This window comes from Lepus europaeus, chromosome 10 (assembly GCF_033115175.1).
Source record: "Lepus europaeus isolate LE1 chromosome 10, mLepTim1.pri, whole genome shotgun sequence".
Taxonomy (NCBI): Eukaryota; Metazoa; Chordata; class Mammalia; order Lagomorpha; family Leporidae; genus Lepus; species Lepus europaeus.
The window spans coordinates 42591689-42619241 of record NC_084836.1 but is presented as its reverse complement, the minus strand read 5'-3'; the positions used below and the strand labels follow the sequence as shown (position 1 = coordinate 42619241).

At 36.7% G+C, this 27553-nt stretch overlaps 1 protein-coding gene and 1 pseudogene across 3 annotated transcripts in view; both read left to right on the top strand.

The window, feature by feature from the left end:
- The window catches only part of LOC133767433 (peptidyl-prolyl cis-trans isomerase D-like), a 51524-nt pseudogene extending 43854 nt beyond the window's left edge, over window positions 1-7670 (top strand).
- NAV3 (neuron navigator 3) overlaps window positions 1-27553 on the top strand; it is a 1248892-nt gene that overhangs the window by 1144103 nt on the left and 77236 nt on the right. For all 3 annotated transcript variants that reach the window (XM_062203163.1, XM_062203166.1, XM_062203165.1), the window contains 7 exons: window positions 9318-9450; window positions 10182-10452; window positions 12102-12810; window positions 14777-15265; window positions 19925-19966; window positions 21400-21560; window positions 25372-25560. In XM_062203163.1, the coding sequence (XP_062059147.1) occupies window positions 9318-9450; window positions 10182-10452; window positions 12102-12810; window positions 14777-15265; window positions 19925-19966; window positions 21400-21560; window positions 25372-25560 (1994 nt within the window). The remainder of the gene's footprint in view (window positions 1-9317; window positions 9451-10181; window positions 10453-12101; window positions 12811-14776; window positions 15266-19924; window positions 19967-21399; window positions 21561-25371; window positions 25561-27553) is intronic.

Here is a 27553-nt window from a genome sequence, read left to right as displayed (position 1 = left end):
GGATAAGACACACATATTTATAATTTAAGAAGCTGTCATAGGTTGTTGAGGAAGAATTTAAGAGTGATTGATCTGTAATTTGGCACAGATATAAGAACTTCCCTTCATAAACAATAGCCAAGAACTCTTAGCACATCTTAATGAAATTAAAAAATGAAAGGATAGAGAAAATATTTTGATGAGATTTGAGACCTATTACTCAGAGCTCATTATGCTAATATTTTCATAAAAACTATTTTCTGTGAAGTTTTTTTAACTTAATGAAATGTGCAATAATAAATAGGATTAACTGCATCCCATCTAGGGATAATTCTGGTATTTGCAAAATCAAAGATGAAAGTCAAATTTGTGTAACTTGAAGATTAGGAAAATAATGCTATCATTAATCAAGTGTTCCTTCAAGTTTGCTTATCAAAGAAATATGCTGAACAATTTTTTTCTCAAAATTTGCATTTATTATTGGATTATTCCTAATTAAATTAACTGGATATAAGAAATATTTTTTAAAGTAAAACTACATCATTCACTTAATAGATAACATGCTATATGCTAGGGCTATAAAAGTTAAGAAACCCAAGTGGTCTTTTATTCCAAGTAATTCAGATTATTAACAAGAAAATAAGCACAAAAAATGAGTGATTACAATAGGTAATAAATGTTGTAGTGATTAGCATGACGCTTCAGCTTCTGATCACTCCTGCAGAATCCTTATAATGAAACAATCCTTCAGCTCTCCAAAAAAGTAATATTGGCCCTTTACAGCCATGGATTTCACACTCACCTCTGTTACAGCACTTGACTTTTATTGGGTTAGCTTCTGTCAAAATTGTTGTCCTTCTGCTAGACTCTATGTTCGTGATGTAGAGGAGCTATATTTTATTTACCACTTAGTGAGATACCATTACTATTTATAGAATGAAGGTTAAATATTGGCAATGGAGATGTGGGACTAAATGATGACTATGTTACCTACTAAAACTAAGAAGTATTTTAAAGGATTAGTGACAACTTGACTGATATTAGAGCTCAGTGACAAAGAGAAGCAGTAAGAGTGATATCTTTTTTTAAAAAAATTTTATTTAAAGCATACAAATTTCATATATTTCATATATACAGATTTAGGAACATTGTGATACTTCTCACCATACTCTCCCTCCCACCATGCTTTCACCCTTTTTCCTCCTCTTTCTCCTATTCCCACTGTTAATTTTTACAAAGATTTATTTTCAGTTTATTTATACTCATAAGATTAGCCCTATAGTAAGAGTTCAACAAGTAGTGTGAAGAAAAAAACATGATTCCTCAACCGTATAGACAAGGTCTGTAAACAATAATCAAATCTCAAAATGTCAATTTCACTCCAATCCATTACATTTACTGTACTCTATTAGTTACCTCAGATCAGGGAAAACATATGGTATCTCTTTTTGGGACTGGCTTATTTAACTAATCATAATGGTTTCCAGTTGTATCCATTTTGTTGCAAAAGACAGGATTTCCTTTTCTTTTTTTATGGCTGAGTAGTAAAGAGTTATCTGTACCTCCATATTTATTGCAGCTAAATTCACAATAGCTAAGACATGGAATCAACCCAGATGTCCATCAACTGATGACTAGAAGAAGAAATTATGGCATATATACATGATGGGAAGAGTGATATCTTAAGGCAGAATAATTGACAGATCATGTCACCAAATACTAGAAATAATTTTTGAAGAGTGATTAAGTAACCTAAATAAAGTGAATTTTAGTAGCTGACAGGACATTCTTGAAAAACTGTCCACAAAAAAGCAATAAATGCTGATCTTATAGTCATGATATGGGTGTGCATTTGGATGTCAGAATAATGGAGGTAATATTGAGTTGTAGAAAGACTTGCAATTTTCAAGGAAGAATGTGTTAAATGAGTTAAAGATTAAGTCCAGATTATTGAGGAATTCAAAGAATCTAAAGTGACTCTGAAGACTCAGGTAAAGCTTGGAAGAACCTATAGGTGCTCATCATCAGCCTTTTAAGAAAGAGGTGGAAAGAGGATGGGAAGCAGGAAAGAATCATGTCAATTAAGTTTTGAGGACAACATTTCTGGACTTCAATCCTAACTCCACCATCTTGGGATCTTGACATGTTATTTGGCCTAATTAATCTCTATCCTCAGCTGTAAAATAAGATAGTAACAATGCCTATCTCAGAGTTGTTTGGAAAATTAGAGAATATACTTTTAAAGTACTTAGACAAATAGGACACTTAGTAAGAACTCTGTTCACGAATGTTCTTGACAATCTTCAAGGTAACTTCAGTATAGTGTTAGAGGAAGTCTGTGAATTCCAGGTAAAGAAGAGATGAATATCATGCTGCGGAATTTTATAAGAATCACTTTCACATAAAATAGAATTTCTAAGTAGCTGGGAGGAATTACCTGAGGTTCATTAGGCTGAAACTAGAAGCATTCCATCATTATAATTGACTTTCCTGTCATTTTCCAAAATGACAAATCTATGGTTTGGATATGGTTTGAATATGTTCTGTAAGGATTTTTGTGTTGGAAAATTGTCCTCCATGTGGCACTATTGAGGTGGTAGAATCTTTAAGAGCTGGAACCTGGTTAAGGTGGTTAGGTCACTGGAGGCCTGATGTTTGGAGGAAATTAAAATAGTTCTTATAGGACCTCAGTTAGTTCCTAAGATAGTAAATTTTAATAAAAGAGCAAGCCTGAACCTCCTTTCTCTCTGGCCCTGTGATCTCTCCCTCTTGCACACAATCTTACCATGATGTCATTTCCTTGTTATGATGTAGCCAGAAGCTTCACTCAAGTTCAGTAGATTCTCATACTATGATCTTGAATCTCCAGAACTGTGAGCAAAATCAGCCTTCTTTCTTTATAAAGTACCCAGTCACGGGTATTTCATTATAGCAACAGAAAATGGATTCAGGAGATGTGGATGGATAAACCATACATTTTAATTAACTAACATAGACTCAGACATGGTAGACTACCAAGGAGGAAAGGAGAACTAGAAAAGAGTTAGTCCATACTGAAGCTGTCCTTTGATTCCAGCATCTTTGATTTCAGCAAACATTTGTTAAAGGGTCAATGGAATAGAAAACGTGAAGTTTATTGAAAATGAAGAATAAGAAACAGGAATGAAACTGGGCATAAAGCATAGGAAACTGCTGATTTCAGAGTCTTGAAAATATAGAAGACTTTATCCAAAAAGGAAAATTTCAGAGATTTAGAGCTTAGAAGTAAAGCAGTTTAAGGAAATGGCAAAATGCAAAGCATTAAAAAGTGGTTCATGTAAATGACTCCTTGGCTTCCCATATAAGCCTGTGAGGTGGAAAGGTCAGATAGCACACTAGTTATACACATCTAAAATGGGTCACATCCAAGACTTTAAACTAATGAGTATATTATTCTTTCTGTTATACTAAACTAAATTTGCAATTTTTTCTTTATGTATATTGTATTCTTTGATAGTATGTTTTAATTGTTCTATTAAGAGATTGAAATTTTTGGTTTATTTTATAACCTTTCATTTATATAATTTAACCACAAAGACACTGTATTCATTTGAAATTTGAAATTGTTTTGAAACAGTAAATAAATGGTTGCTAGATTCCAGTAGTAATTGTTGTATTTAACTTTGTACCTATTTATGCTAGGATTTTCACTGGTACAAAATATTTATATATATCTTTTTTTGACATAGAAAGTGTCATCTTAAAAATGCTCTTTAGAAATCAGCTTTTGTTTAATTTCACTCTTTGAATGCAATATGTTATGCTAGATGTTTCTTTAAAAATCATGTAAATATGAGAGGTTACCTCAGTAATTGCGTTTCTATTACTGTGTATCAAATGTGAGTCTTGAATTCAACTTTTAAATCTTAGGCATTTTTATAAATAACAGCAATTCAAAGAAAGATAACTGAATAGTTTAATACTCAGGGGACTTACACACTAATGGTCCTCTTAGAGCTATTTTATAGATTTATAACTCAGTACATTAAATCCAGTCTAGATTTGTGCATAATTGGTGAGGCAGAAGAGAGCTACCTAACAAAGAAGGGATTACTAGAAGATGGGGTACCAGAACTGAGTCAAATAGTTAAGTGTGATTTAGTCATATAGGCAGAGAAGAAGTTCAGTCAACAACAGAGGCTGACAACATTATGATGGTAATTGCAACCACCTGCAGTTCCAAGTTGAAAAGTAAAGTGTAAGACAGGGGTTGTAGAATTGAAGCCAGAGGTAGGTCCATACATTCTGGGAATTCCTGCTTACTTTGAGTTTTAAAAGTAGGCTTTATTTTCTAGAGATTATTCAAGTTCATAGTCAGACTAAGCAACTAATATAAAGATTTCTCATATTCCTCCTTCCTCTGCATATGTACTGTCACCTTACCACCACTTCAAAATCCCACACCAGAGTGGTTCAGTTTTACATCCATGAATCTTTATAGGCACATCTTTTTTTATAATTTTTTAAAATTTATTTGACAGATAGAGTTACACAGTGAGAGAGACAGAGAGAAAGGTCCTCCTTCCGTTGGTTCACCCCCCAAATGGCCACTACGGCCGGAGCTATGCCGATCTGAAGCCAGGAGCCAGGTGCTTCCTCCTGGTCTCCCATGCAGGTGTAGGGGCCCAAGCACTTGGGCCATCCTCCACTGTATAGGCACATCCTTATCATCCAAAGTTCACATTAGTATTCACTCTTGTCATTTGTTCTTTGGGTGTGGACAAATGCATATTGACATTTACCCTCCATTCTAGTGTCATACAGAATACTCTCACTGAACTGAAATCCTCTGTGCTCCTCCTGCTCATCTATAACTTTCCCCAGAACTCCTACTAGACACTGATTATTTTACTGCCTCCATAGTTTTGCCTCCTCCAGAATGTTCTACAGCTGGAATCATACAGTATGTATCCTTTTCACATTGGTTTCTGTCATGTAGTACTGTGTATTTGAGTTGCCTCCATGTCTATTCGTGTCTTGTTAGCTCGTTTATTTTTAGTGATGAATAATATTCCATTCTCTGGGCAAGCCACCAATTATTTATTCGGTCACCAAATAAAGGGCATCTTAGTTGCTTCCATGTTTTGACAGATGTGATTCAAGCTCTTATAAATCATCCATGGGCAGATTTTTGTGTAGGCTTAAGTTTTCAACTCATTTGAAATACCAGAGTGAAATTACTGGATCATATGGTAAGAATATATTTAGTTTTGTAAGAAACTGCCAAACTGCTCTTCCAAAGTAGTATACAATTTTGCATTCGCACAAGCAATAAGTGAGAATTATTGTTCTGCATATGATTATCAGCATTTGGTATTGTTAATGTTTTGGATTTTGGCCATTCTAATAGGCATGTAGGGCATCTTACTGTCTTAATTTGCAATTCCCTGGTATATTATGCTAAGCATCTCTCCATGTATGTTTTCACTACCTGTATATCTTCTTTATCCATGCATCTATTAAATATTTGGCCATTTTCTAACCAAATTGTTCATGTTTTTATTGTATTTTTAGAGACCTTTGAGTATCCTGGATAATATTCCTTTATTAGTACATCTTTTGCAAATATTTTCTTCCAGTCTGGTTTTTCTTCTCATTCTTTTGATATATATCTTTTTAAGGAGTCTGGGCTGTGCATCAGACTAGTTGCTGTCAAAGTGGATATATTTATGTTTTTATAACTTGTATGCATTTATTCTTGTGAGAAGATAATGTTATACAGCATATAGAAGTGTATATGTAAAGGGGAAATATAAAGGATCTACTAAAGAAGCCATTAAGCTGAGCTGATTGTGGTTCTTAGTTGCAAAGTGCAGAATCTACTTTAGTGAATTTAAATAATTAAAAGTATGTTAGAAGGCCCTCTGAAGTATTGGGGTGATTAGCAAACCCGCTCTTTGCAGGCTCTTAGCCACGCATTACTACCCAAGTTACACTCCCTGCCCTGGGTACCTCTGACACTTGGAGATGGAGGCTAGAGAGCTGCCATTGCTAATCAAGAGGATTCAAACAACTGTTACCTTGCTGGCAAGAAGATTAGTTTTCTAACTTGTGACTCCACTAGTGTAAATGCCAGATAAGTCCCTGTTGTATGCAGTGGTTCTCTGTAAGAGAGGCTAGGAATGTGAATGTTTTCTATTCTATGATGGTATGGTTAAGCTCTTCATGTCAGAAATTATCAAAATTTGATGCATGAAAAGTATCCAGATGGCACAACTGACTGATACTTGTTGTAGTGGTGTAAAATACCCTTCTTCATCACAACAGTTCTAACTCCTCATTTGGATGGGAAACATGGGATTTGTCCAAGTAATTAAAGGAATAGGCGTGGCCAGAACCCTGGGAAATGTGGAAGTGAAAGGTAAAAACCTGCCCAACGTGTCATTGCAGAATGTGAAGAACTGAAAGAACGAGGTGACTGGGAAATATTCCCCAAAGACTCTGCTGAGAGTCACCCGATTTCCCTGAGGAAGCAGCCGCAGATTTGAAGGATGTATTCAAATTTGTACTAGTAACAGAAGACTTAAAAAATAAATGTAAATTTTTTTTCCAAATCTCAGAACTGAGAAATGGCCATTTAACAATATACAAAAGTTTTTTTTTTTTAATTTTTTTTTTTTTTGACAGGCAGAGTGGACAGTGAGAGACAGAGACAGAGAGAAAGGTCTTCCTTTTTGCCGTTGGTTCACCCTCCAATGGCCGCTGCGGCCGGCGCACCGCACTGATCCGAAGGCAGGAGCCAGGTGCTTATTCTGGTCTCCCATGGGGTGCAGGGCCCAAGCACTTGGGCCATCCTCCACTGCACTCCCGGGCCATAGCAGAGAGCTGGCCTGGAAGAGGGGCAACCGGGACAGAATCCGGCGCCCCGACCGGGACTAGAACCTGATGTGCCGGCGCCGCTAGGCAGAGGATTAGCCTGTTGAGCCATGGCACCGGCCATCAATATACAAAAGTTTTAAGATATGTGGATCATTCAAATGCTGGTATTGAGAAAGCAGATAGATCCAGGCTGCAACCCATAGCTTGAGGCCACGTACTGAATATATTGGTGCTTGTTGGCTACAGATGTCAAACTGGCAGGCAATAATCGACGGTTGTTTGGAGGCTCTGGAAATAGACCCATCGAATTCCAAAGCACTGTACCACAGATCTCAAGGATGGCAAGGATTCAAAGAATAAGATCAAGTTTTGACTGATTTTTTTTTTAAGATTTATTTATTTATTTGAAAGTCAGAATTACAGAGCCAGAGACAGAGAGGTCTTCCATTCACTGGTTCACTCCCCAGATGGCCACATGGGTAGAGCTGTGCCATCAGAAGCCAAAAGATAGGAGCTTCTTCCAAGTCTCCCATGTGGTGCAGGGACTCAAGGGTTTGGGCCATCTTCTACTGCTTTCCCAGGCCATAGCAGAGAGCTGGATCAGAAGTGGAGCAGCCGGGACTTGAACTGGAGCCCACATGGATGCCGGCACTGCAGATGGCAGGTTTACCCACTATGCCACAGCGCTGGCCCCTTGACTGATCTTAAGAAAGCTCAGGAGGTGGCACCAGAAGATAAAGTTCTCAAGTTAGAATTGTTGAAAGGCACGGAAAGACAAAGACAAGACCCTGTATGCAAAACTGTTAAATAAGGATTGGATTTTGCTTAAATAGTATATGTTGATTATACAAAGGCAGTAAGAAAATGTAAGGATTATTGTCTATGTATGATCCCTAATGTGTTCTTTGACATTTCAGTTCCCCATTGTTATAGTTTAGGAATTTTTGTATGGGTTAAAGCTTAATAAATAAAAATGATATAAATAAAGTTCCTTTTTAAATTACTGTCTTCACTTTCACAAAGAATGGTGTGAAACCAATTTTTAAACTCCTAAAGCTATACCTTGATGAATAAAATAAACCAGTAAAAATTTGTAAATTTTATTGATAGTAATTTGATTTATAAATTTCTTTGAAATTATGAAGAATTATGCTCTCAGCAGATAAAATTAAAGAAAATATATATGTAGGGAGAGTCATCATTTATGATGTTATCTTAAATTCAGGAAGACATTTGAAAATTTTCTTCTTGATAATTTCATTTTTAGTTCATATCGTATATAATATAAATACATCACCATTATTTTGAACTTATGATATAGTTCATAAAGTATACCAGAGTAGAAAAATGTGAATTCACCATTTATTTATAGTTTGCTTGTACTTTCATTAAGAATATTCTCTAACATGTGTAGTTTGTGTAGGAGTTTTAAACCACAAGTCCCTTTTATGAGAATTAGATTTTGTGCACACATGTCTGTATCCAGTGTGCATGGATTTGCTTCCTGGAGTTCAGATAAGTGACACTTCATCGCAAGAGACTGAGAACCAGCCAGTAAATGAGAGGACTGTGGTCTACCTGGTGTACCTCTTCACCCAGTGGCATTCCCAACTCTCCTTCAGATAACCTCTTAGCCTACATTATTTCTGTATCATCTGACACATTGACTAAGACGTCATGTTAGGCTGCATATGAATATTCTCATAGCACTCTTTATTTTGTGATCAAAACCAATTATATTATGAATTTCAGATATTTCTTTGTACTGCAAGTATATTTCTTCATAGACCTGTTAGGGAAGGTACATTTTAATTGAGAATCTACTGTTTGGGAAAGGAGAAATCTTTGAAGGAGTTAAACGGAATAGTGACATGGCCAGATGTGATTTTTTGACCACTGACACAGGGTCAGCAGATGCATTGCATTGGGAAAGAGCAAACGGAGGCCAGCTGGGAAGATAGTGGATATTGTGCAGGTCAGACCTGCAAGGAATGGCAAGAAAGAGGATATGATTGAATGAGCATTAATATTCATGACTTGATGAATGATTGGAAGTAGCTCGTGAGGTAGGATAAAGGATGAAAAATGATTTTTTTCTGTCTCCTGGCTAAAACAAAAGTATTCTATTTTTAGAACAAAGAAGGTATTCTTGCATGCTTTATGACTTCTGGTTGCTTTTTCAGAAAAAAGGAAAAAGCTGATGTGTGTTATTCTTTCCTGATACATGCATATTCGTCTCAGTGTTGTCACTTATTCCACAAACATTCCCTTGTAATCTGGATCTACTCTAGATACTAATTCTTTCCAAATATTAATTAAGATTATGCTCAGGTAGCCACTCGGTTCTCTTTTCCCACAGTTTAAAGCGAGTAATCTTTTTTATCACAAGATTAAAAATTATTTTTGTATCACATGATGACTGCTATGTGGAAATATAGATGCGTACTCTGGTTCATTGCTTCTGCGTGTCTTGCCTTTAGCTGGGACGACAGCAGTTCAGTGAGCAGTGGTCTCAGCGACACCCTCGACAACATCAGTACCGACGACCTGAACACCGCGTCCTCGGTCAGCTCTTACTCCAACGTCACTGTCCCTTCCAGGAAGAGCACTCAGGTGACAGTCACAAACTCCTTCCCCCTAATGATTTTATATTAGGTTAAATACGAGTAAGACCCTTTAATCTGAAATGATGGCATCAATGAAGTAAGCAAAGCTAATAAAGAGTCACTTTGCCATCCCTGGGGTGGAAATAACTTCGTCTTAATCTTTCCTGGAGCTGCCGGCCTCAGGAGGTGTGACAGTGTGCACCTAAGTCTACTTTGAATAATGGAAATCAGCTAATATCTATTCTTATATGTTTTCTATTGATTACATTCTAACCCAGCAAGTCTTATGTTGCCACACCTCTCCAAATATGTCCATGTATATGGCTTAAAATCCAAGTTACTTTAATAGGCTAATTTTGTATAGTTCTTTATGTATTTCATATTCATTTTTGAAATAAACTAGATCTCATGTGACTGGTAAATCAAGAATGGACATAAAATAACCTTTATCTTTTCCTTGTTACGTTTGATATAGAAAATGCCTTCCTCTATGGAGTGTTTAATAGAGGTTTTTGGCACATATTTGTTCTGACACTCTCTAGTATCTGCCAGTGAGAATTATGTAGCTAAAATTAATGAAACTTAAGTGAAGATGTAGTTAAAAATAGAACAGTCTGTAGAATTCTTTTGAAATATAAATTAGTGCTTCTTTTAATAACCAGTTATTTGAAATGCCTTAGTTCAAACTTGACATACTTTTCTGCATAACTTTTTTTTCTGAAACATTGTTCCTCCTAGCTGAAGACAGATGCAGAAAAACGGTCTACAACAGATGAGACCTGGGATAGTACTGAGGAGCTGAAAAAGACAGAAGAGGACCTTGACAGCCACGGGGATGGTGGTGGCAGGTGGAAGGGTGGCTCCTCGGCACCTCCTGAAGACCCCGAGAAGGCGGGACAGAAAGCTGCCCTGTCGGTGTCGCAGACGGGGTCCTGGAGAAGAGGCATGTCTGCCCAAGGGGGAGCCTCATCTAGACAGAAAGCTGGAACAGGTGCACTCAAGACTCCTGGTAGGCTTGTCGTTCGCCAGCTGTTGTGCAGAAGTGCATCAAATTGTTGTTTTTTTTTTTCCATGCAATCTTTATTTTCTTTAGTAATAGCTTGCTTTTTCTAATCAAATTCTTCTCCATATAGTAATTTTTTTCTGTCTAAATTTCATGCATTTTATCATAGAAACCTATGTGAATATAACAATCTAGACATTCTCTCAAAATCACCCTTAAAATGTGGTGCTGGTGAATGTTTTATGGTATTGTGTTCACTTCTGGTCACATGGAAATAAAACCGAGGCCACTAACTAAATAATGAGGTTTATCTTGTTCTGACTTCCTTCTGGAAGTTTGAACTTTGATGTTATGTATGCTATTGAACTACAGCTACAGAAAGGCCAAAGCAGTCATGTCAATCTAATGGGTTGAAGTGCTGGGCATTTAATACAATGTGCGTGAATTAAACTTCATGGAAGAAGCGAGGGAAAGAATCTTGAGAATTGTATCATTCTTTTGGAAAAAGATCTATTGATTGATTTGAAAGGCAAAATGACAGAGAGAGAAGGAGAGACACAGAGATATCTTCCATCTGCTGGCTCACCCCTCAAATGGGGGCAACAGCCAGGGCTGGGAGTTTCACCCTGGTTTCCCACGCGGTTGGCAGGGGCCCAGGTACTTGGGCCATCTTCTGCTTCCTTCTCAGCCACATCAGCAAGAAGCTGGAATGGAAGTGGAATAGGCAGGAGTCAAACAGGTACTCAGTGTGGAATGCCAGCATGGAAGCAGTGGCTAACCCAAGTGCCACAATGCAGGCTTCTGGCTGCCATCCTTTATTTTTCTTTTATTTGAAGACTCATGCCGTGACATTTATTTATTTATTTATTTTTTAAATTTTTTTATTTTTTTAATTTTTTTGACAGGCAGAGTGGACAGTGAGAGTGAGACAGAAAAGTCTTCCTTTTGCCGTTGGTTCACCCTTCAATGGCCGCCGCGGTTGGTGCGCTGCGGCCGGCGCACTGCGCTGATCCAAAGGCAGGAGCCAAGTGCTTCTCCTGGTCTCCCATGGGGTGCAGGGCCCAAGCACTTGGGCCATCCTCCACTGCACTCCCTGGCCACAGCAGAGAGCTGGCCTGGAAGAGGGGCAACCGGGACAGAATCCGGCGCCCCGACCAGGACTAGAACCCGATGTGCCGGCGCCGCAAGGCGGAGGATTAGCCTAGTGAGCCGCGGCGCCGGCCGTCATGCCGTAACATTTTTAAAACAGTGCCTAATTTTAAATTGTGCCACCTAAAGTATTGATATAACAGGATACTCCAAATATAATCATTCCACATAGATTCAAATGAATTATTTTTCTATATCTTAGCTTCAAAGGATTATGTACTATCCTTATGAATGAAGAAATTTTCAAGATATAAGCCATTAACCAGTAGCACAAATACTCGTTTTCATTTTATTGGTCTCTCATCACATTTCCTCTGATAGCCGAATCTCTATAGCCATGCACTGAATCCTCTCAATCCATTAGAGTGCATGCCCGTTGAGATTTAAAACTATCAGGAGCTGAAGTCATCTGGAGAAGAATTTACATATAACACACTGTTTCAAGAAGTGTTACGATGATATCAAAATGGGCAGACACACATACTTGTGTATTTCTCATTAATTAGGGAAAACCGACGATGCCAAAGCTTCCGAGAAAGGGAAAACCCCCTTGAAAGGATCATCTCTACAAAGGTCTCCTTCAGATGCAGGAAAAAGCAGTGGTGATGAGGGGAAAAAGCCCCCCTCGGGCATTGGAAGATCCTCTGCCACCAGCTCTTTTGGGTTTAAGAAGCCAAGCGGAGTAGGATCATCGACCATGATCACTAGCAGCGGAGCCACCATAACCAGTGGCTCTGCAACACTGGGTAAAATTCCCAAATCTGCTGCCATTGGTGGGAAGTCAAATGCAGGGAGAAAAACCAGTTTGGACGGCTCACAGAATCAGGACGATGTTGTGCTCCATGTTAACTCAAAGACCACGCTCCAGTACCGCAGCCTGCCTCGCCCTTCCAAGTCCAGCTCCAGTGGCATTCCCGGCCGAGGTGGCCACAGGTCCAGCACCAGCAGTATTGACTCCAATGTCAGCAGTAAGTCCGCTGGGGCCTCCACCTCGAAACTGAGAGAGCCGACCAAGATTGGGTCAGGACGTTCAAGTCCCGTCACTGTCAACCAGACCGACAAGGAAAAGGAAAAAGTAGCAGTTTCAGATTCAGAGAGCGTTTCTTTGTCAGGTTCCCCTAAATCCAGCCCCACCTCTGCCAGCGCCTGTGGTGCACAAGGGCTCAGGCAGCCAGGATCCAAATATCCAGATATTGCCTCACCTACATTTCGAAGGTAAGGATATATAACATGAAGCTAGAAAAAAAAAGGATGTAAATTACACATGTCTACATGTAAGCTAATCTATCTCGCTATATATCATATATATATATATTTCTAAGTTGAACATATCTTAGAATCTTTTAAAGTACAGTGATTTCTAAGAAGCTGAATAGGTAAGGAGCTAGCAAAAACAAAACAGTGCTCAACTGAAATGGTCAGATGTTATATTTCACTATCATTGCGCTATTAGCAATGCTAACAGCATACATAGGAAATTTAAAAGCAAATGACAATATCTAGAGGTTGTAATACAACAAAGTAACAGTTTTTAATTATGTTTGCATGGATTTCCACCTCTCTTTTTCTATAATTAAAAAACAAGTAGGTCCTATGACTATTGCCATTCATTCTCAATGTTCATTATCTTGCTGACTCTTAATGAGTTGATGGTCATGAAGGTAGATGAAGTTGTGTTCCTTATAATGGATTACATTGGGCCAATTAATATGGTACTAGACCCTGACATTTTAAAGTAAATCAAGATATGATCTGATTGAGAGAATTTGAGAGCACTCAAATGTTTTGTTCAGGTTAGCAAGCGAAGACTAGGTTTTCTAAGTCTTCATCAGCTTTCTTTGTCATGACTCTAGTAAGTGGCATGGTGTGGTTTCTGTACTGGAACTCTCTTTGGTATTAAATATGTAAATTTATTCTCTGAAATATAAATTTCTCAATACCAATGTGCCTGTAAGTGGCAGGAAAATACAGTTAAAGGATTGGGACAAATAGTTAAACCTGTCTTGGTCTGTTTTGCCATCTGCGAAATGAAAGTATGATTTGCAGTTGATTATATTTTAAGTATTTTTATAGTTTATTATTATGCTACAGACTAAACCAAGAAATTTGATGTCTCAGAAATTAAAGGTCTTGAAACATTTACCTTTACAATTGAAGCAATTTCAGAAACAGGATTGTTTAAGAACCTAGGTGTTTTAATCCTCAGTAGAAGTATTATTAATCTTGAAGAACTGGCTTTTTGAAATGTTGATACTTTTTTAAAGAATAAACTATGGTTATAAAGAAGTAAATATAACTTTTGCTTAAGTAAGAGTCAATAGTGCCCTCCTGTGGCCCATTACCTATGAAACAATTTCTCATATTTGTCATATATTTAACTGTAGGAAATATGGATTTCATTGTAACTTAATTAGAAACCATTATGTCATTACTTCATACCACTTTATTTCCATATTTACATAAATTTTATTATATCATCTGTTTCATTTACAAAACTAAAATGTTTTCTGAACTAAACTCCAACATCTATTTTAGCACCAACTGTGTTTCCAGTCACTACTGTAAATATGTATTTGAATAGCAGTGGCAACTGACATCACACCCTTTGGTACTGAATGGGAAAATGCAGATAAAGTGATATGTTGCCAACAATGTCAATCCAATATTGTTCCCAACCAACTGCTCCCTGACAATGACTCAGGCCACTAGATATTCAATATAATTTACTAAGCTTCACATTAAGCATTCTGTTCAGATTCTGAGTAAAGTGCTAAAAAAGAAAAGAAAAATCAATTTAAGTGCTATGAACCTAATGTGTAGAAGTTGTTTCATTATAATGGTTCTGGAAATAGATACCATCAAGTCCATTCAGATGACTTGAGTGGAAGATGATCATTATCACTGAATTGTAAAAGCCAGGGGTTTTTATGATTGGCTTCCTTCATTTTGTCTACTTTCCCCTGCCCCTGGGTAGCAACCCAAGACTGACTTACCATGAAGATGAGCTTTTCAGCACTTGATTAAGAAACCCAGGCTTATAAGGTTCATTAACACAGAGACAGGAAGTGCTTGGTAGCTCAGTACACCAAAGCACACTTGGCTCTGTGACTGTAACCCTAAATATTAAATGTGGATATTAGCTTCTTGGAACAACTGAAGTTGTTATTTGTTTTTCTTTTAGGTTGTTTGGTGCCAAGGCAGGTGGCAAATCTGCCTCTGCACCTAATACTGAGGGTGTGAAATCCTCCTCAGTACTGCCCAGCCCTAGTACCACATTAGCGCGGCAAGGCAGTCTGGAATCACCGTCATCTGGTACGGGCAGCATGGGCAGTGCTGGCGGGCTAAGTGGCAGCAGCAGCCCTCTCTTCAATAAGCCCTCAGACTTAACGACAGATGTTATAAGCTTAAGTCACTCCTTGGCTTCCAGCCCAGCATCGGTTCACTCTTTCACATCTGGTGGTCTTGTGTGGGCTGCCAATCTGAGCAGTTCCTCTGCTGGCAGCAAGGACACTCCGAGTTACCAGTCCATGACTAGTCTCCATACGAGCTCTGAGTCCATTGACCTGCCCCTCAGCCATCATGGCTCCCTGTCGGGACTGACCACTGGCACTCACGAGGTCCAGAGCCTGCTCATGAGAACGGGTAGTGTGAGATCTACTCTGTCAGAAAGGTGAGCTTTTCTGGAGGCATTGATGAAGTCCTCACCCTTTCTTCCCTGCCCTGTGCCTCAACCCCACCCCGTTAAATTCCCTTAATTTCAGTGTGAGTGCCTTGTAAGATTGAAAGGACCTAAGACTGATGGCACTGGTCCTCTTATTTGCTCTTATTACCAAATTTACAGAGTGATTAAACCATTAAGGGTAGGTGATTAGGTAATTAAGTTTCTTAATATGAATACATACGTTTATACCCAGTAGGCAAACTGAGTAAAATTCAGAACGTGCTTTTATATATTGCATGATGTCTCTGAAGACATTTTAATGTTTTTGGCGCAAACTCAAAGACATCACAAGCTCTTTATGATAATTTAAACATTTTTAAAGATCAAATTCAAATGAATTCTACGATTATGCTCTGAGCAATATGTTAAAATTGTTTTATTTTCAATTCCACCAAAAATAGCAAATGGATCACTGGGGAATCCTAGTTAAATTGGAAAAATAAAATCAATTGTCAGCCATGAATTCTTAGAGAAAATTATAACACCAGTGCTATTTTTAATAGGTCCCTTAAAAACGAATCCTATTACAAGTTGTTTCCCCTTGGATGGATATATATATATATATATATATATATATATGTGTGTGTGTGTGTATATACACATATATATGTGTGTGTGTATATGTATACACACATATATACACACACATGCACACACACACACTTAAAGCAGAGAACACAATGAAGCATTTCTTAACTAATATTCTTAATAGAAAGTATCACTGTTGAACAAAATGGCTCAAGATTTTCTACCACAAAACTTTTTTCTCAGAATGTATTAAAAATGCAAATTTTCCCCTGATAAACGTAATGTTATTTCTCCCTTGACACACTGAACGTTTTTAAAAATGATCTTGGCCACATGACTTGTGTTATTTGTGAAAAACACTACTGTCACTGGAAATGCCTGATCATTTCCCCTAAACTGTTATTTTTCACTCTGCCGTGGATGCTGGCATATCTCTCTACAGACCGCAGCCTTACTCCCAGAATAATTTTTTCAAATACCAACCAAGGCCTTTACTGAAACACATTCTACATGGTACCAGTTGGCCCTTAATCTTAAGATTTCCCACTTTGCTTTTCCCTTTTTCTTGACTTTGTTGGAAGCAGCAATAAAAACCCAGAGTAAAATGTTGCTTCTGACTCACCTAGCAATGAGAAAGGACATTCATGTACAGGGGACTTGATAAAAAGATGTAGAACTAATTGAAATTTGGGCTGCTAATTACAAAATACATGTTTTCTTCATAAACAAAAGAACTGGGCCAAGACAGATAAGATAAACAGCTGGATGATAGAAACTGAAATCCATTTCCATTTGGTTTTGCTACTATAGGCAGAAGATAAAAAAACCAGTACTTGATTTCTCATCTAAAAAGTTGGGTTTCTCATTATGTCTTAGATTCCAGTTTTATCACTTTTAAGATAAATGGGCCTCCTCACAAGGCATTTATAAAACTTATAAAAAGTAACTCAAATTATATATTATATATATATAATGTAATATATATTAACAATCTCAATGAATAGATCCTAGATTGTATCCTCATATGTGATGAATTCAAATAAAAGTTGATAACAAAACAAATCCTGCTATAACTAGGTCATCATTGATTAATAAGAACCACTATGCAAGACACAGATTATTATTTTTTTAATTATAAAGATGTTTGCAGGAAGTTGACCATGTAGCCAACCTATTGCTTAAGCATCCAGGCATTAAAGACTCAAGTCACCATTTGCATCAAAGTAAACCTCAAATCAAAACCAGATGATAAGACAAATGAATTTTAGCTACAATTGAAATATAGTTTTTGATGTTTAACCTGAACTATATTTCAGTTGAAGTCAATTTATTTTTTCACAATAGAGACATACTAGCAAATTAGAGTTATAAATGCTTTCTTTAAAAAAAAAATGCCATTTTGTTCACTTGAAAGGCAGAGACAGAAAGAGCCAGGAGGACAGATACAGATAGACAGAGAGCTTTTTCCCTAGATGCCCATAAAAGCTAGGACTGGCACCAGGCCAAAGCAAGTCACCAGGAACTCAGTCTGAGTCTCCTACATGGGTGGCAGGATCCCGGTTAAAACCTGCTGCCTCCCAAGTGGCAGTGTGTATTAGCAGGAAGGTGAAATCAGGAGCTGAGCCAGGACTTAACCTAAGGGCTGTGATGTGGAATGCAAGTGTCCTGAGTGGTCTTTTAACTGCCATGCCAAATGCAAGCCCATACTTAATGTTTTTTAAGGAGAATTATTTCATTATTGTCTGATCTTTAAATAGGCCAATTTTACAAATGGAAATATTCTAGGATTAAAATAGTCAAATAAAGAATTTCTCTAAAATAAACTTTAAAGCAATTTTGAATAAATGAATATGTTTTCGCCTTTGATTCTTAAATTGATGAATATTAAGCCGAGAAAACTAAATGTTAATATCTTTATATATAGTGTATAATAGAATTATTTATTAGTTCTAATAAATTACTGGATTGAAATAATTTTAGATTTAAAATATTGTGCTTTTTCTTCTGTTGGAAATAAATAAAACTATAAGTAATCATGGTTCAATCCCTTAAATTCTTTTAAGAATGTTTATTGTATATTGAGGAGAAAAGTTAGATCTCATCAGAATCCTGCCTTAATTAAAATTAATTATTCAGTGGAATGTTGAAAATGCAAAGGAAACCAAAGAGCCATACCTGAAAGAAATTTTATTAAAGTACATATATTTAAGGTAAATTAATTAGATATATATAGTAGAGATGAATATTAAGTTGATGACCTACCTATTTATTATTTTAGAAGACATTATTATTATATCCTAGTACTACTGTTTAAATTAGTAATTTTTCATGCAGATTTTTTTAAATTCCTCTGTATTAAAAAGAATAAATAACACAATATGTTCTCTCACAGTTTTCCCTCTACAGTTGCTCTAGATCATTGATAGCTGAGCTGTTTTGCTTTGTTGTGACCTAAACATAATTTCAAATAATTTTAAATAGTAACGAACTATGTGAATTTCTGTTCTGTCTTTAAATGTCAGACCTGGCAACCTGCTCTCAGATATCTGCCCAGCAGCATACTGATTTTAGGCAAACTGCCCCGAGTGATATCAGCACTGCACCCAATTGCATTGCCCGGCTGTCCCTTGCTGGCCTAAGAGTTTGCATTCCTTAAGAGCTTGCAAAAGGTGTCTATATTATTAAATGATTAATGTCTGAATTGAAACAGATATTTCTACTTAAAACTATGGATTGTATTGGTAAAGGTAAATGATTATTTCATTAAATTGCCCTTTCATATAAACATACAGCTTTTTATACAACATCTTAACATTGGCAAAAGATTGCCTATTTTTTCATTGCAGCATTAAATTTTAATTTACACATATGAAAGAATCTTTAAAATGGCTAACATACGACCTCATAAACCCTTTAGCACAATGTAGTTCGCATTTGGAGATTTCTTATATTAATTCAGTGTAATTTCTTCTGTTTGTTTATATACATTACTAAGAAAACTTCTGTAGAAGATAGATATACACCAGAACTGGCCCCTCCATGATTTAGTAATTGCTTATATATATGTATATATTCCCAGTAAATGAAGATGAAGTTATATGAAGTCTTTGGATGATATCACAGTGCTAAATAATGGAGTGCACATAGAAGAAAACATTTTAGCTTTGATTTCAAGTAGAGTTTAAGTCAATGTGTTTGCATATATGTTATACCATTTCCATTATGCATATCCTGTGATCATTTGAGATTTTTAAAGGAAGAGAGGTATAATTTTTCAAATTAAAGTAAATTTTTCTCCTTGCTTTTCCACATGCTAAAGATAACAGAAATATGTAGACTTGTCCCATTTAGTTCTTGAACTCTTCCTCCTCTAATTTTAGAGAGACCATTTCTCATTTTCTAAAAACACATCTTTTCACCTCTTTCTGTGACCAATCGATAAGTTTTTAAAATATTTTTAAAATATATTTTTAAAATATAATTCAATTCATAGCCTTTTATACACCTAAATTATTCTTTCTAAAAGATGGTTTGCCTTAATTCCATTAACATGTCTAAAGAAATGATGCCAAATGCATTCTTATTATACATTTTATAAAGCTGCCTATATTTTTGTGAAAAATAATTTGAACATAAAAGATAAATATTGGATGGTGCTTTACATTTTCTGTGTCCATCAGAACTTGTCACTTTAACGTAGAACAGGTCTATTTCACTGCCTCCTCTCTGACTTTTCAGCTTATGAAATTATAGCAAAAGTCAAGTCATTAGCAAAAGGAAGGGAAATCTATAGCTTCAAGTAATTAGAATCCAGAGGGCACTTAGGCTAACGTATGGTCAAATAGATCCTCTCACTTCTGTCACCAAGTTATTACTAACTAGTGCAGCGTTAGAAAGGAACTCACCAGGTGTTCTAGCTTTGGACATCTTGTCACCCTTAGTTGGTCTTTTCGAGTGAATTAAGCACTATACATGTGTTGCCAAAAATTTTTTGTACAGTTCAGAGAAGCATTTTGTTGGATGTGTGATTTGGAAGTTTTGTTTACATTATGTCCTTAGGGATCTTCTTTGTTTTAACAGCATGCAGCTTGACAGAAATACACTACCCAAAAAGGGACTAAGGTATATATTTCTCTCAGCACAATTGCTGCTTTCTCTGTTGTTGCGTAATCTTTGTGTGCTGTCTCTCTTCTTTGTTTGTTTGCAATGTAGCACCTGTCACTAAGGTTTAAATCACCTTAACCTTGATGCTTCCTCTGGTCTGAAGAATTGGTGCAATATCCCTCAGGTAGAGATAGTACTGGTTGAGATCAAGACTCAGTTTCAATTAATTTCAATATGAATACCACAATTTTGAAGTGATAAGATTATCAAGGAACTTTTCCCAAGGCATTGTTTTAAAAGGCAGCAACTTTTGGTAGGATGCACAACTGACTTCCACAAAGTAAAATCCATTTAAGTTCCCTAACTTTTGCATCTTGGAAACATATGCTGGCAAAACCTCAAAACTCGTGTGGACTACAGATGTGGCCAGTTAATGCTGAAAGATTGAAGGATGCTCTAATTTGAATCAGAGAACTTATTTTCATCATCACAGGGAAGATACTATAATTAAGAGATGATTTTTATAGAATCAGTTTGACAAAACTCAAAATAGTTTTAATTTCCCTCTTATTTCTCAGATCAATTTAAATCTAAATTCATATAATAGCATTTAATAAACCAATACAATTATTCAATCCATAATAGAAAATAAAATGAAAATTTAATTTATGTCCATACTTCACTACACTTTTATCCAAGGAGGGGATATGGAATGAATTGCTAAGAGAGTGATAACACCCTGTGAACATGATAAGTTGATTGCTTTTTGATACTAAGAATTACTTTGGCAAACAGTTAGTAACTAGACAAATTAGGCCTTTATCCATTATCCTTTTTTCCTTCTAATTTGCTAGCAATAACAAACAGCTGGCAATTATTCTGTTTCGCTATTTTGATTCAGAAATTTATTTTCCAATAAAGGGAGCATATTTTCTCCTTCATTAAAAAAAAACCCAAAAATCCAAATTTGAACTGATATTTTAACAAAAGAACTGATTTGCCTTATCAAAAAAAAAAAAAAAAGCAGTCAATTTGTGTTCTTTTTCCTGTCCCATTCTGTAACCCTTACTTCACTTCCTGTGGCTTCTGGTCTCCCTCTCTAAACCATTTCTAGTCCGTGTTTTCGCAGTCTTCACAGCCGTCCAAGCACTGGGCTTTTGCATTCTTCTCAATCCACTTGGCTGTTTGCTGATTGTTTATGATTTCCAACTTCATTATCTCATAGAAGCATAATTTTCTTCTCAAATTTCTTTATTCCTTTCTTTTTTCCTTGTGAGAATCAAACAGATGGTGTCAAATCATCTGGAAGAACTGAGCAATTATAATTAGATTCAATCTGTTTGCAATTGTTGTTCAGTCTGAATAGTGAGCTCGCCTCGATTGTGCCCCTGTCCTGGTATTGCCTTGTCCATATGGAAATACTGCAATGTCTTAGCTATGCTGTTTTGCAGATACACCCCGTCATCTCGGCAGGCCAACCAAGAAGACGGGAAAGAATGGCTGCGGTCTCACTCAACTGGAGGGCTACAGGATACAGGCAACCAGTCACCTCTGGTCTCCCCTTCTGCCATGTCATCTTCTGCAACAGGAAAATATCACTTTTCCAACTTGGGTAAAACATTCTAAAACACTGATTCCATTTTTTTCTTTGCAGCATCCATCCTCTCGGGAGCCCTGGTTATCTTCCCAGATAAAAATCTTCATTTACAGAGATGATAAAGGCACATCAACAGTACTTTTTGTTTGTATAAGTGTATATTGTTTACAGAATGACTTCCAAATATGAGAGGGCCATTGAAAACGCAGGCTGTTAAGAGAAGCACAACTATGCGCAGATTTTGAACTCTGTTTTGCAACCAAAATAAGCTTATCTTTCAATGCCATCTTTCCATGACCTTTCTGAACCACCCTCCTCTTTTGCCATTTATTGCTCATAATATATGCTTAACAGAAATAATATTGTTGTTTGACAGCCTAACCTGCAGAGGTTCAGGAACATCATTTGACGTGAAAACAGCATCACCATTAGTAAAGCACAGAGACAGTGAGCAATCCCAGAAAACCTGACTTCAAGTCAAGGACCTTTACATAAAAAAACAGTAAAACAGTAAAACACCTCCTTATTTTTGATTGTAAAATGTTAAAAACATTCTCCTAACCACATAGATCACCTTTCATAGAAATCCACAAAATTAAAATAGAGAAAAAAATACATGATTCCACAGCTTCAAGATAATTTCAACACTGGAAGTCAAAACTCTCGTTGACATGCATATATGAATCTCTGTTATGAAAACACTCCATGAACATTTTTAGATAAATACAGTTAAGAAGAAAACTTACTCTTCTAGCCTTTGGGTTACTCTTTGCAGCTTAGCATCATTTGTTGAAATATTATATCATTTGCATAAATGTCATAGAAATTCCAGGGAAGATTGACAAAATAATGAAGGAAGTCTAAACATGCTAGTTATTTAACAGATCCAATAACATTAAACATAGGTATTTTTCATGTAAGTTCGTTTATACACTTGTGTCATTTTTTTCTTTTCACTTAGAAAAAATTTCTTTCTAATAATGCACCCACAGGAAGTCCACAAGCTTTTTCAACTCGCAGGAATCAGAACTATTTGTTTCTTTTGTGACTCTGCCCATTAGCCTGAGTAGGGATTCCACAGTACTGCCATTTGTCCCCATTCAAGCACTTTAGGTTTTGGCTTTAGTGATGCCACTCTCTTGATTTTCTTGATACTTTTCCAGTTAGAGTTCTTTTTCCCAGGGTGGCTCATTTTAACATAGCTATACGATTTAAGGTTCAGACATGGTCAGTTGGAAATGAAATGGACTCTATTATAATTGTTCTAGGCATGACGTAGACACACTGAACCAAGCAATTCATCCTCCATCTACTCCTCAAATGTATGTGTTTACCAAGTTTTTTTCCTTTAGACTTTTCATCATCCTAAACCCACTTTCTGTGTTCTCAGTCACAATTCTTAATTCCTATCTCTCAAGCATTTCCTTTTCATTCTGAGATATTTTTGTGTTCTAAAACTAAAATCCCATCAGTATGATAAACAACATAGCCATCTAAACCAAAGTCTTCTCTTCAGCTCTTTTCTGCTATTTCCATTATCATTTCACATAGCATCTTTTGTCAACTACTGTAATGTAAAATGTCAATATAACCAACAGTCCCACTTACAGCGACACCAACCACTCCTTCATGTTGTACATTTTCAATAGAACAAAACTTGTCATTTGTATATATCCATCTCCATCTCTCTTTTTAAGTGGCATTGCCTTGCTTACACTTTTTAAATTCTAGACAATTAAGTGGATTTTAAATTGATTATATAGCCTCAGCTTTCAAATCTTCCATTGTTCATATGCATTGAGAAATGTGGAGGAAACTTTAATGTTTACATAAATACATTCTCATATGCCTACCAGATTTTATAAGAATATGTGTCTTCAGATCAGGCATTCTGAGATCTCAATGCTGAGTTATTTTATAAAAGGAATGAAATCATTAATTTTAGAAAGGTAAAAGTGATTTTTAAAGATTTTTATTGTATTTCCATATCACCCAAACTTTACTTGGGAAAGAAAATGTGTTCTTACTAAAATTCAATCATGAATTAACCTTACTTTATGATTTTAACTTTTTAAAACTATATAAAATGTAACTACTTAACTTGAGTATGGATAGCATTGTCTTCAGTTTTCTTTGCTCATCATTTTTTCAGTGTGATCATTATGTTGTCTGAATGATCAGTAAGATGCTTGATTACTAACATTTAAGAATTAAGGTATCCATGTTTCCTTTTTTTTCTTTCTACCTATTGAAGTATGTAATATGTGAAATTTTTAAATTATTTTACCATAAAAATCACATATAACAACAGCACAGTGTTCTGTGAATAGGAGATACTCTGCTTGAATTACCACCGTGTACCCCCTTCCCATGTCACCTTGTTTTGAGGGCCAAAAATTATGCTAAAAAAGTATAATACCTGTGTCAAAGAAAAATAATACAACAAATTTTGAAATGACACAATTCCAAGTCTATGACATATATTTCTCCAGGTTTTAAAAACATACCTCAATTCCCTTCATATCTTACGAAATTCCTGCCTGATACTTCACATTCCAGTAATTCACTTGGTTTTTAAAATACAAGTGTGAATATATATGCTAAATATATTTCTCAATTTCTCTGCTCTCCTTCATTTCCAAATTTTGAAACAGTATTTTTCCCAATACTACTGGGCCTTCAGTCACAGTCCTTTAAAATGGTTACTATGAATTAGTCTAAACAGCTGGATGCCATCCGAGCTATTTGGCAACAGGCAGTAGACAAGCTTCTATTTCAAAGTGCACACAAGATAATATAACATGTGTATGATTATAGCAATCCAATTATGGTATCCTCATGTTATTCACCATAGAAAGTAGGTTTTTTTTTTATTAATCTGCAGAAATACAGACTACAGACACCATGTACATTATATTGTATTTCATTTAAAGAGAAGGTGTGATTTAGTCTTCCTCCTCATAACCTCAATTTTTTAATACTGTTCCTAATCATGAACTTACATAAATGCAGAACTCAAAACAACTGAAAGTCTTTCTTAATATATACGTTTGTGGTTTAGTTTTTAGTTTTAAAATTTAATAAGTTTAAACATTTCTCTCATTTATTTCATATGCAGACATTATATGCATACACTTAGATGCTATTTTTTTCCTGGGAAACAGAGACATTTCTTGGAAGCATCTCAAAGCTCTTCTTGGGGAGTTTATTCATTTGGGAGCTTGCCTTCTTTTCAATTTCACTCATCCTATTAAAGTGGCGATTATCTAAAAAGAAACCTGAAGACTATTGAAAGGCAATCTTTTATTTATAACAGAAGAAATGCAACATTATTTCATTTCTAGTGTGAATGGTACAAATGACTTGGTGGTTTTTTCTTCATTTTCTGTTCCAATTACATTTTATTTAAGATTACTGAGCTTTTTTTTTTTTTACTTTTGAAGTAATTTTTGTTTTTTTAATTTACCTTATAATAAAAACGCTTAATACTTTATAGCAATGTGTATATTCCTACTAAACTAGAGTCTTTTTGATTTTTACTTGTTAAACTTAATCAGTGATGTATTAAGACATGGTGGTTTCAATTTATATTGCTTTAGAAATTGGCATCCTGTTTGCCAAGAAGATACTGGAGGAAAAGAGGAGGTCCACAGTATCTAAAATGTTATTGAACATTTTAGTGGCAGACTGTTGACCTGCCTTAATGATTAATACTCCATAAACTCATGCCTCCATAATAATTGGCATCGCATTCTCACGTCCTGTCAACCTACAGTACCCATCATTCAACTCCACAGTAACGGGCTGTGTGTGCTCTATTTTTCAGTGAGCCCAACCAATCTGTCTCAATTTAACCTTCCCGGGCCCAGTATGATGCGCTCAAACAGCATCCCGGCCCAGGACTCTTCCTTCGATCTCTACGACGACGCCCAGCTTCGTGGAAGTGCCACTTCTCTGGAGGAGAGGCCGCGTGCCATCAGCCATTCAGGCTCATTTAGAGACAGCATGGAAGAAGGTAAGGGCACAGATAGTGATGAAGTTGCTTTGTCAAACTCTGACAGGGACGTCATTGCATCATTCACATCACACGGGTTCTTGAACTTCTGGAAGTAAATGAAGAAGTGTCTTTCTCATCTGGGGAGTCCTTATGCTTAAAGACACTTATTTTACATTACCCTCTGTTTCTTTAAGCAATTGGAAATATCTAAGAGTTTGTTTAGATTAATACTTGGCTATAGAACAGTTTAGCATAAATCCAATGTTCTACAGAAATGTGCATTGTTATAGAGACCCTGGCCCGAGTCAAAACATCAGAGCAAAAGTTTTGTTGCACACTTCCATTAATGAGCCATAAAAGTTGAAACCAGAAAAATTGTTTCATGATTCTCTTACACGTTGATGATTTTGTCCTCAGAAACTCTCTCTGGTGTTAGTTTTTATCAGGTCACTTTAAAATTCATGTTATACCGGTCGGCGCCATGGCTTAACAGGCTAATCCTCCGCCTTGCGGTGCCGGCACACCGGGTTCTAGTCCCGGTTGGGGCGCCGGATTCTGTCCCGGTTGCCCCTCTTCCAGGCCAGCTCTCTGCTATGGCCCAAGTGCTTGGGCCCTGCACCCGCATGGGAGACCAGGAGAAGCACCTGGCTCCTGGCTTCGGATCAGCGCGATGCGCCGGCTGCAGCGGCCATTGGAGGGTGATCCAACGGCAAAAAGGAAGACCTTTCTCTCTGTTTCTCTCTCTCTCTCACTATCCACTCTGCCTGTCAAAAAAAAAAAAAAAAGAAAAAATCATGTTATACCTACACTTTTACTTTACAAGTGACTATTCTTTGTCCCATTCCAATAAGATTCCAGCTGACCATTTATTTATTTTTAAGAGTTTTATTATTTATGTATTTGACAGGCAGAGTTATAGACAGTATGAGAGAGAGACAGAGAGAAAGGTCTTCCTTCCATTGGTTCACTCCTCAAGTGGCCACAACGGCTGGAGCTGCACCGATCCAAAGCCAGGAGCCAGGTGATTCCTCCCGGGCTCCCATGCGGGTGCAGGGGCCTAAGCACTTGGGCCATCCTCCACTGCTTTCCCGGGCCACAGCAGTGTGTGCTGGACTGGAAGGGAGCAAGCGGGACGAGAACCAGCGCCCATATGGGATGCTGGTGCCGCAGGATTAACTTAGTGTGCCATGGCGTCGGCCCCAAGCTGGCCATATATTAAAATGTCTTCAAAGTTGTATAGTTCTGTGTGAATCCTCTAAATATATCTATTTGAAAAACTCAAGAAGCCGAGTTTATCTTCAAATGTATATATTTTTCTTAACTATATGAGCTCAAATGTCTGTTTTTTAATTTTTTATTTATTTTTATGTACTCAAAAGGCAGAGAAACAAGAGAAGAAGGGGTGCTTTCATCCACTGGTTCACTTCCCATGCACCCACATTGATGGGGGCCAGGGAAGGTCAAAGCCAGGAAAGAGAACTCAATGTGGTTATCCCATGTTGCTGACAGTGCCCCGGCTACTGGAGCCATCACCTGCTGTGCATCAGCAGGAAGCCAGAATCTGAAGTAGGACTGGGACCTGAACCCAGGCCCTCTGATATCCGACACAGGCATCCCACATGGCAGCTAGACCTCTGTGCCAGGTGACCACCCTTGAATGGTCAAATTTGCTAATAATTATTTGTGAGATTTTTTTCTCATAGATTTCATTTTTTTTCAAGTGTACATAAAGAAATTTATAGCATGAAGATTATAAAGTATGTCAACTACAGATAAAATAAATAAACCTAAGCATAGAAATTGAAACCAATAAGAATAAAATCAAACACAACATAAGCCATACTATCTTTCTCCTTAACAATTATGTATAAAAGTAACTCCAAATCTCAAAACATGCTAGAGTTTAAGCCTCTACCCACCCACTTATTCATGGTATGAGCTTGATTAAAGTTCCCTAACTTTTTTAGTTGTGATTTTCTGAATCTATCACCCCATGGATTTCTCATGAGGA